Source organism: Sapajus apella, unplaced genomic scaffold, assembly GCF_009761245.1.
Source record: "Sapajus apella isolate SASKATOON/1434 unplaced genomic scaffold, GSC_monkey_1.0 scaffold94, whole genome shotgun sequence".
Taxonomy (NCBI): domain Eukaryota; kingdom Metazoa; phylum Chordata; class Mammalia; order Primates; family Cebidae; genus Sapajus; species Sapajus apella.
Window position 1 is genome coordinate 206254 of NW_022437034.1, and position 15967 is coordinate 222220.

General features: G+C 42.3%; 1 protein-coding gene and 1 long non-coding RNA gene across 3 annotated transcripts in view; both read left to right on the forward strand.

Annotated features, from left to right (window-relative positions):
- The window catches only part of CCAR1 (cell division cycle and apoptosis regulator 1), a 48864-nt gene that overhangs the window by 31219 nt on the left and 1678 nt on the right, over positions 1-15967 (forward strand). The window contains exons 15-19 of one of the 2 annotated variants that reach the window (XR_004262161.1): positions 11390-11472; positions 12102-12248; positions 13490-13610; positions 13710-13890; positions 15296-15507. Coding sequence is in view for 1 of the 2 variants with exons in the window: in XM_032256160.1 (XP_032112051.1) it covers positions 11390-11472; positions 12102-12248; positions 13490-13610; positions 13710-13895; positions 15302-15507 (743 nt within the window). In the remaining variant the exon portion in view is untranslated. Of the gene's footprint in view, positions 1-11389; positions 11473-12101; positions 12249-13489; positions 13611-13709; positions 13896-15295; positions 15508-15967 lie in introns of both variants that reach the window. The other variant, XM_032256160.1, reaches the window with a different exon arrangement.
- LOC116535328 lies at positions 10389-10948 on the forward strand. The gene is made up of 2 exons (XR_004262162.1): positions 10389-10540; positions 10858-10948. It is a non-coding gene; the product is annotated as an uncharacterized LOC116535328 (long non-coding RNA).

Below are 15967 nucleotides of genomic sequence, written 5' to 3' on the forward strand. Positions count from 1 at the left end.
TTTTTCATTGAGACAGGGTTCTTGCTCTGTTACCCAGGTGACAGTACTGTGGCATGCTCACTGCTGTCTGCAGCCTCGACCTCCCAGGCTCAGTGTGATCCTCCCACTTCAGCCTCCCGAGTAGCTGGGACTACAGGTGGTTGCCACCATTCCCAGCTAATTTTTCTTTTCTTTTTTCTTTTTTTTTTTTTTTGAGACAGAGTCTCACTCTGTCGCCCAGGCCTGGAGTGCAGTTTAGTGGCACGATCTCAGCTCATTGCAACCTCTGCCTCCTGGGCTCAAGTGATTCGTGATTCTCCTGCCTCAGCCTCCTGAGTACCTGGGATTATAAACATTTTATTTTATTTTTTTGAGACAGAGTCTCACTCTGTGGCTAGGCTGGAGTGCAGTGGCTCAGTTCACTGCAGTCTCCACCACCCGGGTTCAAGCAATTCTTGCTGCCTCGGCCTCCCAAGTAGCTGGGATTACAGGCACTTGCCATCACAACCAGCTAATTTTTTGTATTTTTAGTAGAAACGGGGTTTTACCATTTTGGCCAGGCTGGTCTTGAACACCTGACCTATGTCTATTTACTCACCTTGGCCTCCCAAAGTGCTGGGATTACAAGCGTGAGCCATCACACCCCGCTGGTCTTTTTTTTTTTTTGAGACATTGTCACGCTCTGTTGGACAGGCTGGAGTGCAGTGGTGTGATCTCAGCTCACTGCAACCTTTGCCTCCCAGGTTCAAGTGATTCTCCCGCCTCAGCCTCCTGAGTAGCTGGAACTACAGGCTTATGCCACCACACAGCTAATTTTTATATTTTGTTTTGTTTTGTTTTGTTTTTGTTTTTTGAGACAGAGTCTCACTCTGTCACCCAGGTTGGAGTTCAGTGGCACCATCTCGGCTCGCCACAACCTCCATCTCTGAGGTTCAAGCGATTCTCCTGCCTCAGCCTCCCAAGTAGCTGGGGTTACAGGAGCCCACCAGCAGGCCTGGCTAATTTTTGTATTTTTTAGTAGAGACGGAATTTCAACATGTTGGTCAGGCTAGTCTCAAATTCCTGACCTCAGGTGATCCGCCCACCTCAGCCTCCCAAAGTTCTGGGATTACAGGCGTGAGCAACTACGCCCAGCCCAGTGTTTATTTTCTACTTTCACTCTCTTAATGGTGGTTTCATCCATTCTTCTAGTTTAAAATACTGTTTATATACTGATAAATCTATTTCTATTTCTTTTTTTCTTTTTTAAGAGATATTCATGATCTGTCACCTAGGCTGGAGTATAGTGATATGGTCATAACTCACTGCAGCCTCAAACTTCTGGGCTCAAGCAGTCCTCCTTACTCAGCATCCTGAGTGGCTGGAACCACAGGTGCATGCTATTGTACCCAACTATTTAATTTTTTATAGAAATTGGGTCTCAGTATGTTGCCCAGGCTGTTCTTGAACTCCTTGGCTTCAAGGAAATCCTTCTGCTTTGGCCTATCAAAGTGCTGGGATTACAGGGATGCGCCCAGTCTCAAATTTTTATCTCATGGCAGACTTCTCTCTCAGTCTCCATATTGAACTGTCTGCTTGACACCTCCACGTAGTTAGCTGGAATATCAGACATATTTATTATACTAACCATTTAGTTATCCGAAATATCAGACATGTTTCAAAATCAGTATGTCTGAAACTAAGCTCCTGCTAACCCCTTCACCAGAAAGAAAACATATACAAATCCTACAACCTTAGCCTTTGCCCGCCAGCTCATTTAATGGCAACTCCATCTTTCTAGTTGCTCAGGCTAAAACCCAGGAGTCATCGTCAACTCCTTTCTTTCTTCCATACCCTACTTCAAATCTATCAAAAAGTCATATTGGCTCTATTTTCATAACATGTCCAGAATCAGACAACTTCTTATCAATTCCACTAATTTGACTGTAACCAAGCCACATTATCTCTTGCCTAGATTATAGATTCTATTATAGACTCCTAACCTGTTTCTGTGTTTCCTCCCCTCTACACTAAAGTTTCTCAATACAAATATAAGAATGATCTTTGCAAAATTTAGAATTCATTTCATTCTTTTATTCAAATTCTTCCAGTATATTCCCATTATTTTCAACTCATAGAAAAAGCCACTGTTCAGGCGGGACACAGTGGCTCATGACTGTAGTCTCAGCACTTTGGAAGGCTGTGGCGGGTGGATCATTTGAGGCCAGGAGGCTGGCCTCCCAGACTAGGCTGGTCAACATGGTGAACCCTGTCTCTACTAAAAAAAAAAAAAAATTATCTGGGCATGGTGGTGTGCACCTGTAATCCCAGCTGCGCAAGAAGTTGAGGTGTAAGAATCACTTGAACACAGAAGGTGGAGGTGGCAGTGAGCTGAGGTTGTGCCACTGCACCCCAGCCTGGGTGACAGAGCAAGACACTGTCTCAGAAAAGAAAAAAAGAAAGCCACTGTTAGATCCCTTGAGCTTAGGAGTTCAAGAGCAGCCTAGGCAGCGTGGCAACACCCTGTCTCTACAGAAAATACAAAATTTATCTGGGGTTGGTGGTGCATGCTTGTAATCCCAGCTACTCAGGAGTCCGAGCTGGTAGGATCACTTGAGCCCGGGAGGTGGAGGTTGCAGTGAGCAATGATTGCACCACTGCACCCCAGCCTGGACGACGGAGAAAGACCCTGACTGAAAAAGAAAAGAAAAAGTCAGTGCTCACAGTGACTTACAAGACTCTACCATATCATGTCTCCAATTACATCTCTTTTTTTTCTGTCTTTTTTTTTTTTTTTTTTTTTTTTTAAGACATGTTCAATCCAATTACATGTCTTAACCACTCTTCCCAGGTTCCTATGTTAGGAGGTTTACATTGGCAGTTCTTTCTGCTAGCAGGGTCTTTCCTGGAGATCTGCCTTCCTTAATTTCTCATATATGAAGTCTGTTTTTAAGTATCACTTTCTCAGTGAAGCCTGCCCTCATCCTACTTTCTTTAAAATTGTAATCCTCTGCCCTTCCTTACTGTACATTTCTGGTTTCTACTTACTCTCCTCTGTTTCTTTTCCCATAGAATTTATCACCTATTTTATTACATACTGTTTATTTTGCCTATTGTCTGTCTCCCCAGACCCCTGCACTTGAATAAAAGCTCTTATGTAAGAAAAAGAGATTTTCCTCTGTGTTCTTTGTTAATATTATATATATTCAAAGTTCCTGGAATAGTCTAAATATCTAAATAAGCTCCAAATATATGTTGACAGGATTATAGTTCTTTTTTGTTTGTTTCCCTAGAGTTTCCAGTTGCTGCTTGTTTCTGTTTTACTATGGTTTTTTCATGTTTCATATCTCATCATCTCATTATCCTATTAAATTTCCTGGAGACTACTTTTTTTTTTTTTTTGAGATGGAGTCTCACTCTGTTGCCCAGTCTGGAGTGCAGTGTCACGATCTTGGCCCACTGCAACCTCCACCTTCCAGGTTCAAGCAGTTTTCCTGCCTCAGCCTCCTAAGTAGCTGGCATATAGGCCTATGCCCAACTAATTTTTTTGTAATTTTACTAGAGGTGGGGTTTCACCATATTGGCTAGGCTGGTCTTGAACTCCTGACCTTGTTATCCACCCACCTCGGCCTCCCAGAGTGCTAGAATTATAGGTGTGAGCCACTGGGCCTGGCCAGAACTACACTTTTTTTTTCTTTTTTTTGTTTTTCTTCTTGTGGCGGAGGTTTGTCCTTGTTACCCAGGCTGGAGTGCAATGGCGCGATCTCGGCTCACCGCAACCTCCGCCTCCTGGGTTCAGGCAATTCTCCTGCCTCAGCCTCCTGAGTAGCTGGGATTACAGGCACACGTCACCATGCCCAGCTAATTTTTTGTAGTTTTAGTAGAGACGGGGTTTCACCGTGTTGACCAGGATGGTCTCGATCTCTTGACCTCATGATCTACCCGCCTCGGCCTCCCAAAGTGCTGGGATTACAGGCTTGAGCCACTGCGCCCGGCCAGAACTACACTTTTTATGATAGAAAAGTGGAATACAAAATGCAAATACAGTACAAGTAAATGTATTAAACGGTATTGAATTTTGTTAGTAATTAGAAGATCAGATAACAGTAAGATACTTTTTTTTTTTTTGAGACAGAGTCTCGTTCTGTCACCCTGGCACCATCTCAGCTCACTATAACCTCCACCCCCTGGGTTCGAGCAGTTCTTGTGCCCTCAGCCTCCCAAGTAGCTGAGATTACAGACATGCATGCCCAGTTAATTTTTGTATTTTTAGTAGAGACAAGGGTTTCACCATGTTGTCCAGGCTGGTCTCAAACTCCTAACCTTAGGTGATCTGCCCACTTCAGCCTCCCAAAGTGCTGGGATTACTGGGGTGAGCCACTGTACCCTGCCTAGTGTTTTCTTACCAAGTTAATGAAAATTAAATTTTTAAATGAAAGGTAACACCATTTAACAAGGGTAAAAGGAGGTATGTTTTCATCACTCTTGTTTGGGACTGTACATTGTTATACCTTTTCTGAACAGAAATTTGGAAATGTGAATTAGCCATATCCTTTAAACTATCAACATGAATAATCATTCCTTAATTTATTATAAAACAAAAATTTGGAATCAATCTGAATAGGAATAGAGAATTATTAAATTGCACTTTGGTAATATAGTCAGTCATACAGTTAAAATTCTGTGCACCCATTAAAGAAAAGTTGGAGAAGTTTATTGTCATGGAAAAAGATTTTTTTTTTTTTTTTTGAGACGGAGTTTCGCTCTTGTTACCCAGGCTGGAGTGCAATGGCGCGATCTTGGCTCACAGCAACCTCCGCCTCCTGGGTTCAGGCAATTCTCCTGCCTCAGCCTCCCAAGTAGCTGGGATTACAGGCACGCGCCACCATGCCCAGATAATTTTTGTATTTTTAGTAGAGACGGGGTTTCACCATGTTGACCAGGATGGTCTCGATCTCTTGACCTCGTGATCCACCCGCCTCGGCCTCCCAAAGTGCTGGGATTACAGGCTTGAGCCACCGCGCCCGGCGGAAAAAGATTTTTAAAGGGTTTTTGTAGACAGCATGTTCCTGTAAATAAAATTAATGTTGTTAAGTGTGTATATATGAGGAAAAAATAGGACGTGATCACTACTTGTCATTTTGTGTGGTGGCATTGATTTCTGTGTTGAACAAATACTACTTGAATATTTTAAGTTATTTCAAAAATACAAGTTTTGGATGAGACAGTTTTGAAAGTGACAGCAATTTTCAATCATCAAAAGTAAGTAAATAACTAGGTTCCAAGGACAAGTCCCCTCTCATTCTTTCTTTTTTGAGACAGAGTCTCAGTCTGTTGCCCAGGCTGGGCAGTAGCATGCTGATGGCCAGAGTGCAGTAGCAAGCTCATGGCTCATTGCAGCCTTGAACTCCCGGGCTCAAGTGATCCTCCCACCTTAGTTCCCTGAGTAGTGGAGACTACAGGCATGTACCACCACACCTGTCTAATTTTTGAATTTTTTATAGCGATGGGGACTCAACTATGTTTTTGTATTTTTGTAACCTCCACCTTGTGCATTCAAGCGATTCTCACACCCTGACTGATCTCAAACTCCTGGCCTTAAGCCATCCTCTTGCTTCCTTCCCAGAGTGGCCATTGGCCTCCCAAAATGATGGGATTATAGGCATGAGCTACCACATCCAGCCATTAGAACATTTGCTTAATTTTTTATTTAATAACACCTTTATGGAAATATAATTTACATACTATACAATTAGGCCCTTTAAAGTATAGGTGTGCTTTGTGTTTTTTTTGCACTGAAATTTATTGTGCTGCACAGATAATGCCTTACACCCAGCAAGCCTATGAGCACCGCTTTCCCAACAGCATGTTCCACTTTGTCTTTCTGTCATATTTTGGTAATTCTTAACAGTATTTTCAACTTGTTCATTATTATTTCTGTTTTGGTGATCTGTGATCAGTGATCTTTGATACTACTATTTTTTATTTATTTTTGAGATGGAGTCTTGTTCTGTCTCCAGGCTGGAGTGCAGTGGCACAATCTCAGCTCACTCCACTCCCAGGTTCAAGCAGTTCTCCTGCTTTGGCCTCCTGAGTAGCTGGGATTACAGGCATGCAACACCACGCCCAGCTAATTTTTGTATTTTTAGTAGAGATGAGGTTTGATCATGTTGGCCAGGATGGTCTCAATGTCTTGACCTCATGATCCACCCACCTTGGCCTCCCAAAGTGCTGGGATTACAGGCGTGAGCCACTGCACCCGGTCTTGATATTACTATTATACATGTTTTGGGGCACCTTGAGCTGTGCCCATAGAAGATGATGAGCTTAATTATAAATATTATTTGTGTTCTGATCACTCTACCAACCTGCCATTTCCCTGTCTCTGTCCCTCTTATTGGGCTTCCCTATTCCCTGAGACAGAATACTGAAATTAGGCCAATTGTGCCAGGCATGGTGGCTCAGGCCTGGTATCCCAGCACTTTGGGAGGCCAAGGTGGGCGGATCACTTGAGGTCAGGAGTTTGAGACCAACTTGGCCAACATGGCGAAAACCCAGCTCTACTAAAAATAGAAAAAAATAGCTGGTTGTGGTGGTGCACGCTTGTAAACCCAGCTACTCAGGAGGCTGAGGGCATGAGAATCGCTTGAACCAACGAAGCGGAGATTGCAATGATCTGAGATCATGCCGCTGTACTCCAGCCTGGGTGACAGAGTGAGACTGTCTCAAAAAAAAGAAAAGAAATTAGACCAGTTACAGGCGCGGTTACTCACGCCTGTAAGCCCAGCACTTTGAGAGGCCGAGGCAGGCCGATCACCTGAGGTCAGGAGTTCAAGACCAGCCCGGCCAACATGGTGAAACCCCACCTCTACTCTTAAGTACAAAAATTAGCCAGGCATGGTGGTCGGTACCTGTAATCTCAGCTACTCAGGAGGCTGAGGCAGGAGAATTGCTTGAACGTGGGAGGCATATGTTGCAGTGAGCTGAGATCATACCATTGCACTCCAGCCTGTGCAGCATTGGACTGGGCTCGGTGGCTCATGCCTGTAATACCAGCACTTTGGGAAGCTAAAGAGGTAGGATCACTTTATGCCAGGACTTAGACCAGCATCAGCAACATAGTGATACCCCATCTCTACAATAAAAGAAAATTAGCGGCCGGGTATAGTAGCATGCACTGTGGTCCCAGCTACTTTTAGAGGCTGAGGTACTAGAGGATCTGTTGAACCCACTAGGTTGAGGCTGCAGTGAGTCATGATTGTGCCACTGTACTCCAGCCTGGGCAACAGGGCAAGACTCTGTCTCAAAAATAATAATGGTAATAACAAAGAAACCTACAATGGCCTTCGAGTGTTCAAGTGAACTTCAAAATAGTAAAGGTGAGTGAAGAAGGCATGTTGAAAATTGAGATAGGCCAAAAGCTAGGTTTTTTCATCAGTTAGCTATATTGTGAATGCAAAGGAAAAGTTCTTGAAGGAAATTAAGTGCAACTCCAGCGAACATGCAAATGGTAAGAAAATAAAACAGCTTTACTGCTATAAGGAGAAAGTTGTAGGTGTCAGAATAGGTCACACCAGCCACAACATTCCCTTAAGGCAAAGCCTAATTCTGAACAAGGCCCTGACTCTTGAATATTGTGAAGGCTAAGAGAGGTGAAGAAGCTGTGGAGAAATGTTTGAGGCTATCAGTGGTGAGTTAATGAGGTTTAAGGAAAGCAACCATCTCCATAAGGTAAAGTACAAGGTAGATGCTGAGGTGGGAAGATTGCTTAAGCCCAGGCATTTAAGGCTGCAGTAACTATGAGTATGCCACTGTACTCAAGCCTGGTTGACAGAGCAAGACCCTGACTTGGGGCGGCGAGGACAGTTAAAGCACATTGAAACAGCAAGTGCTATGTTGAAGCTTAGATACTTGATGAAAATGGCTATGCTAAACAAATTTTCAATGGAGACAAACAGCCATCTTCCATTGGGTGAAGATGCCATCTAAGACTTTCATAGCTAGAGAGGAGCAGTCACTGCCCAGCTTCAAAGGCCAAGTTGGCTCTCTTGTTAGGGCTAATGGAGCTTGTGACTTTAAGCTGAAGCCAGTATTTATTTACCATTCCAAAAATCCTAAGCCCCTTAAGAATTATGCTAAACCAATTGTACTTGTGCTCTAGAAATTGAACAACAAAGTCTGGATGACAGCACAACTGCTTATAGCAATGTTTGGCTGATTTTTTTTTTTTTTTTTACTCTTACCATGTAACCTAAGTTTCTACTAAATATTTTAGGCCCACTGTTGAGATCTACTGCTCAGAAGAGATTCTTAGGAAAATACTGCTTCTCACTGACACCATACCTAGTCACCCAGAGCTCTGATGGAGATGTAAAAGGAGATTAATGTTTCATGGCTGCAACATCTGTTCTGCAGCCCTTGGATCAAAAAGTAATTTCAACTCACCAGTTTTTTTTTAAGATGGCTCGCTCTGTCATGCAGACTGGAATGCAGTGGCATGATCATGGCTCAGCCCAGTCTAGCCTTGGACCTCCTGGCCTCAAGTGATCCTCCCACCTCATCCAAGTAGCTGGGATTACAGGCATGCATCGCCATGCCTAGCTAATTTTTGTATTTTTAGTAGAAGCAGGGTTTCACCATGTGGGCCAGGCTGGTCTCGAACTCCTGACCTCAAGTGATCTGGCACCTTGGACTCCCAAGGATTACAGGTATGAGCCACTGTGCCTGGTCTCAGCTTTCAAGTCCTACTTTTTATGAAAAACATTTCCTTTTTAAATTTAGTTATTTTGATTTTTAGGGACAGGGTCTTACTATGTTGGGTTCAAGAATTCAGTAGAGGGAATAACTGCAGCTGTGGTAGAAAGAGCAAAAGAACTAAAATTAGAAATGCAGCCTGAAGCCGGGTGCAGTGGCTCACGCCTGTAATCCCAACACTTTGGGAGGCCGAGGCAACGGATCACCTGAGGTCAGGAGTTCAAGATCAGCCTGACCAACATGGAGAAACCCCATCTCTACTAAAAATAGAAAAAATTAGCTAGGCGTAGTGGCGCATGTGTGTAATCCCAGCTACTCGGGAGGCTGAGGCAGGAGAATCACTTGAATCTGGGTGGTGGAGGTTGCATTGTGATTGTGCCATAGCACTCCAGCCTGGGTAACGAGGGAAACTCTATCTCAAAAAAAAAAAAAAAAAAAAAAAAACAAACACAAATGCAGCCTGAAGATGGGATGGACCTGCTGCAATATCAGGATAAAACTAAACAGGTGATTGTTTGCTTCTTATGGATGAGCAGAGAAAGTGTTTTGTTTTATTTTGATATAGTTTTGTTCTTGTCACCCAGGCTGCAGTGCAATGGCGTGATCTCGGCTCACTGCAACCTCCACCTCCTGGGTTCAAGTGGTTCTCCTGCCTTAGCCTCCCAAGTAGCTGGGATTACAGGCGACTGCCATCACGCCCAGCTAATTTTTTGTATTTTTAGTAGAGACAGGGTTTTACCGTGTTGGCCAGGCAGGTCTTGAACTCCTGGCCTCAGGTGATCCGCCCACCTTGGCCTCCCAAAGTGCTGAGATTATAAGCGTGAGCCACCGCACCCAGTCATGAAAGTGTTTTTTTGAGATACATTTTACTTCTGTGAAGATGTTGTAAACATTGTTGAAATAATTCAGAGTATTAGATTTAGAGTATGACGTAAACTTAGTTAAATAAGCAGTCTCGCTCTGTCACCCAGCCTGGAGTACAGTGGCACAATCGTGGCTCTCTGCAACCTCTGCCTCCCGGATTCAAGTAATTCTCCAGCCTCAGCCTCCCAACTAGCTGGGACTACAGGCACAGGCCACCACAGACAGCTAATTTTTGTATTTCTAGATACTGGGTTTCACCATGTTGGCCAGGCTAGTCTTGAACTCGTTACCTCAAGTGATCTACCTGCCTCAGCCTCCCAAAGTGCTGGGTTTATAGGTGTGCTATAAACCATGCCCAGCGATTAACTCTAATTTTACAGTATTTTTGTAGAGATGGGGGTCTCATTATGTTGCTCTGGCTAAGGCAAGACCCTTTACTTGCAAAAAGCTTACCACTTTCCAAAGGCTGGGGTGATTGTTAGTGCTTTTAGCAATAAAGTATCTTTTAATGTGTATACTCTTTTTAGGTGTAATGCTATTGCACACTTAATAGACTAGAGTATAGTATGAACATAACTTTTTTTTTGAGACAGGCCAGAGTACAGTAACGTGAACATGGATCGTTGAAGCCTCAACATCCCAGGCTTAAGTGATTCTCCCATCTTAGCCCTCCAAGCAACTGAGACTATAGGCGTGTGCTACCATGCCTGGCTAATTTTTGTATTTTTTTGTAGAGATGGAGTTTTGCCATGTTACACTGGCTGGTTTCAAACTCCTGAGCCGAAGTGTTTTACCTGCCTCGGCCTCTCAAAGTGCTGGGATTACAGGCATGAACCACCATGCCTGGCTGTAAACATAACTTTTATGTGCACTGGAAAACCAAAAAATGTGTTTGTTGACTAGCTTTATTGCAGTACTTGCTTTATTGGGGTGGTCTGGAACCAGAGCCTTTAATAACTCCCAAGTTGTGGCCGGGCGCGGTGGCTCACGCCTATAATCCCAGCACTTTGGGAGGCCGAGGTGGGTGGATCACGAGGTCAAGAGATCGAGACCATCCTGGTCAACACGGTGAAACCCCGTCTCTACTAAAAATACAAAAATTAGCTGGGCATGATGGTGCGTGCCTGTAGTCCCAGCTACTCGGGAGGCTGAGGCAGGAGAATTGCTTGAACCCAGGAGGCGGAGGTTGCGGTGAGCCGAGATCGTGCCATTGCACTCCAGTCTGGGCAACAACAGCGAAACTACGTCTCAAAAAATAAAAATAAAAAAAATAACTCCCAGGTTGTGCCTGTATACGAGTCAGTGGTCTTTTAATATATTCAGAGTTGTACAGCCATCACCACAATTAACTTTAGAACATTTTTATCACCCTCAAAAGAAACCCAGAACCCAAAAGAGACTCATTAGAATTCACTTGCCATCTCTCCTGAACTTCTTCAGTCCTAGGCAACCATTAGTCTGCTTTTTGTTTTTGTAGATATTCTGGATATTTCATATAAATGGAATCACATAATAAGTGATTTATTTGTGACTATCTTCTTTTACTGAGCTTGTTATCAAGGTTCATGCCTGTTTTAGCATGAGGTTTTTCTTCATATTTTTGTCGTTTAAAAGACAGGGTCTTGATCTGTCACCCAGGCTGGAGTGCAGTGGTGCAGTCATAGCTCACTTCAGTCTCCAACTCCTGGTCTTAAGTTATCCTCCTGCTTTGGCCTCCTGAGTAGCTGAGATAACAGTCATGGGCCACTGTGCCCAATTTGAAAATATGTGTATTAATGACTTCTTTTGCCACTGTTGTATGTGTTTTTTACAGATAGGGATGAGGAAGAAATGACCAAACGAGATGACAAAAGAGATATCAACAGATACTGCAAGGAGAGGCCCTCTAAAGATAAGGTATTTGAATACTGTATTCTTTATAATATGGGGATGTCTTACATCATCTAAATATAACACAGTTGTGAAGTTTATTAGTCCTATACATCTATATTACCACTAAGTAAAATTTTTGCCATTTGTTTTTTGTGTTTGTGGCTGTGTCAGATAAATAGTATGTCTGATTCCTTTCTCTCACATTCATATACCAAACTAACTCATTTTATTTAGGACGAGGCAAATATCTTATTAGATTATCGCTGTTATATGCAGTCTCCATTTCTCACTTTTCAGGGGGTAAAAAATTTGAATACTGTGCTGGGCGTGGTGGCTCACACCTGTAATTCCAGCACTTTGGGAGGCAGAGGCAGGCAGATCACCTGAGGTCAGCAGTTCGGGACCAGCCCGACCAACATGGTGAAACCCTGTCTCTACTAAAAATATAAAATTAGCCGGGCATGGTGGCGCATGCCTGTAATCCCAGTTACTCTGGAGGCTGACGCAGGATGTGAATCATTTGAACCTGGGAGAGGAAGATCGCAGTGAGCCAGGATCATGCCATTGCACTCTAGCCTGGACAACAAGAGCGAAACTCCATCTCAAAAAAAGAAAAAATTGAATATATGTCTTCTACTTCTGCATTTTCCTAGGAAAAAGAAAAGACTCAAATGATCACAATTAACAGAGATCTGTTAATGGCTTTTGTTTATTTTGATCAAAGTCATTGTGGTTACCTTCTTGAAAAGGATTTGGAAGAAATACTTTATACTCTTGGACTACATCTTTCTCGGGCTCAGGTAATCTGTCTTATAAATATTTAAAATGAAAACGTTTTTAGTAACTTTTCAAAAAGTAACTTTTTCCAATGAAAAGTTAATAGAACCTCTACTGACTTTTTGATATATTAAAGCAATGTAATAGCCAGGCGTGGTGGCTCACACCTATAAACCCAGCAGTTTGAGAGGCCAAGGCGGGCAGATCACTTGAGGCCAGGAGTTCCAGTTTGGCCAACATGGCGAAATTCCATCTCTACTAAAAATACAAAAATTAGCCAAGTGTGGTGGCATGCGCCTGTAATACCAGCTACTTGGGAAGCTGAGACAGAAGAATCACTTGAACCCAGGAGGTGGATGTTGCAGTGAGCCGAGATCACGCCACTGCACTGCAGCCTGGGTGACTGTATGAGACTGCGTCTAAAAAGTATAATAATAAAGCAATATAACACAAGCCAATTTTAAATACTTCCCCTCTCCCTCTCCGTCTGTTTCTGTTCCTTAGGACTAAAAATATATAAAATTCTAGATCTTTTCGTAATCAGTTCAGTTCCATTTTTATAAACAAAACATGGAATCATTTTGATTGGCTTTTTTTTTTTTTTTTTTATATTCCACAGTATACTATAGACAGTCTACTGTGAAAATAGAGACCTGCCTCATTCTTTTTATAGCTTTGTTTATAGCTACATAGTACCCATTATATACATGTACCATAATTGACCTACCTGGTCTCTGTTGCTGGTGGTTTTCATTTCTTGGATTTACCAACTATGCTGTAATAAACATTCCTGTGCATATATTTTTATCAATGTTATACTTTTTAACAATTTTTCAAAAGTAACTTGGATCTTACTCAGTTCCATAGATATCCATCATAAGTGAAAATTACAGCCGGGCATGGTGGCTCACACCTGTTATCCCAACACTTTGGGAGACCAAGACAGGTGGATCACCTGAGGTCAGCAGTTCAAGACCAGCCTGTCCACCCCTGTCTCTACAAAAAAATACAAAAATTAGCTGGGCATGATGGTGGGTGCCTGTAATCCCAGCTACTCTGGCGGCTGAGGCGGGAGAATTACTTGAATCCAGGAGGTGGAGGTTGTAATGGGCTGGGATCGCACCACTGCACTCCAGCCTGGGCAATAGAGCAAGACTCCATCTCAAAAAAAAAAAAAAAAAAGCAAAAATTACAACATAGCTGTTCTAAGAGAATCAAAAATGTATTTTCATCTCTTTATTTTGTTGACTTGCTTGCATTACAGGTAAAGAAGCTTCTTAATAAAGTAGTGCTCCGTGAATCTTGCTTTTACCGGAAATTAACAGACACCTCAAAAGATGATGAAAACCATGAAGAGTCTGAGTCATTGCAGGAAGATATGCTAGGTATGAACATATTATTTTAAGATTTTACTTTTCGATAAATATACTAGTAATTAAAGAAGAAAAATAACTTACTAAAATGTGGTATATTTTATATTATAGGAAACAGATTATTACTTCCAACACCAACAGTAAAGCAGGAATCAAAGGATGTGGAACAAAATGTTGGCCTCATCGTGTACAATGGTGCAATGGTAGATGTAGGAAGCCTCTTGCAAAAATTAGAAAAGAGCGAAAAAGTAAGAGCTGAAGTAGAACAGAAGCTGCAGTTACTGGAAGAAAAAACAGGTAAGGGTCAGCATTGGATATCTTCATACTTTAAGCACCATGCTGGGTTATGTACATATTTATGTATGTACATACACGTACATGCTTATATACACATTTGCATACGTATACCACATATTTTCATCGAGGTTGTAAGGAACTTTGCTTTTTAAATTTTTTATGTATTTTGAGACAGGGCCTCACTCTGTCCCCAGGCTGGAGTGCAGTGGAACATCTCAGCTTACTGCAGCTACTGCCTCCAGGGTCCAAGTGATTCTCCCACCTCAGCCTCCCAAGTAGCTGAGATTATAGGCTTGTGCCACCAGGCCTAGTTATTTTTTTGTAGTTTTAGTAGAGATGGGGTTTTGCCCTGTTGGCCAGGCCAGTCTCAAAGTCCTGACCTCAAGTGATCACCTGCCTTGGCCTCCTATAGTGCGAGCATTACAGGCATGAGCCACTGCACCCTGCCAGAAACTTTACTTTTTATTTCTGGTTCATGTTATAAAATTGCTTAGCTTTATCTGAATCTTAGGTCTTGGTGTGCATTCTTCTCAGGTTCATTGTTATTCTGTTGCATCCTTTTAATCATCTTCTAGTTTCAGTTTTTACCAGTCTGTGTTCTCTAATTTATACAGTCATCTAAAAATAGAACACAGATTTTGAAATAATATGAGTTAAAAATTAATTTGAAGGTGGGTAGATCACAAGGTAAAGAGATCGAGACCGTCCTGGTCAAAATGGTGAAACCCCGTCTCTACTAAAAATACAAAACATTAGCTGGGCATGGTGGCGTGTGCCTGTAATCCCAGCTACTCAGGAGGCTGAGGCAGGAGAATTGCCTGAACCCAGGAGGCGGAGGTTGCGGTGAGCCGAGATCGCGCCATTGCACTCCAGCCTGGGTAACAAGAGTGAAACTCCGTCTCAAAAAAAAAAAAAATTAATTAATTTGAATGAAACAGGCCAGGCACGGTGGCTCACACCTGTAATAGCATCACTTTTAGAGGTCGAGGTGGGCGGATTGCCCGAGGTCAGAAGTTTGAGACCATCCTGACCAACATGGTGAAACCCTGTCTTTACTAAAAACACAAAAATTACCTGGGTGCAGTGCCATGTTCCTATAGTCCAAGCTATGCGGGAGGCTGAGGCAGAAGAATCACTTGAACACGGGAGGCAGAGGTTGCAGTGAGCCGAGATCGTGCCACTTCACTCAAGCCTGTGCAACAGAGTTAGACTCGGTCTCAAAAATAAATAAATAAATAAATGAAATTAATATTTCAATGTGCCTTATGACTAATGAAATTGAGAAATATTGCCATTTTATGGAATTTATCAGCTTTTTATTTTCACAGCTTAAATATTTTAACTTCAAAGTTAAATTGGAAATTTTAAGGAGCTTTAAGTATTAATTTTTGGATTTTTTTAAACAGAGGAAGATGAAAAAACCATATTAAATTTGGAGAATTCCAACAAAAGCCTCTCTGGTGAACTCAGAGAAGTTAAAAAGGACCTTAGTCAGTTACAAGAAAACTTAAAGATTTCAGAAAACATGAATTTACAATTTGAAAACCAACTGAATAAGACAATCAGAAACTTATCTACAGTAATGGATGAAATCCACACTGTTCTCAAGAAGGTGAGAAATTTTGTACTTTTAACATTTTCATAGTTTTAAAATCTAACTGGTGTTTTTAATGTATTTTAATGTTACTAAGCTCTTAGTGGTTATTCTGAAAGCAGATAAGGATGGCATTCTGTCCTTCCTGAGATTAGTCGAAAGTGATTCCCAGGCTGGGCACGGTGGCTCACACCTGTAATCCTAGCACTGTGGGAGGCCAAAGCGGGTGAATCACCTGAGGTCAGGAGTTCAAGACCAGCCTGGCCAACATGGTAAAACCCTGTCTCTACTAAAAATACAAAAATATTAGCCAGACCTGGTGGCAGGCACCTGTAAACCTAGCTACCTGGAAGGCTGAGGCAGGAAAATCACTTGAACCCGCGAAACAGAGGTTGAAGTGAGTCTAGATTGTGCCATTAACACTATCTAGCCTGGGCAACAGAGTAAGACCCTGTCTTTTAAAAAAAAAAAAAAAAAA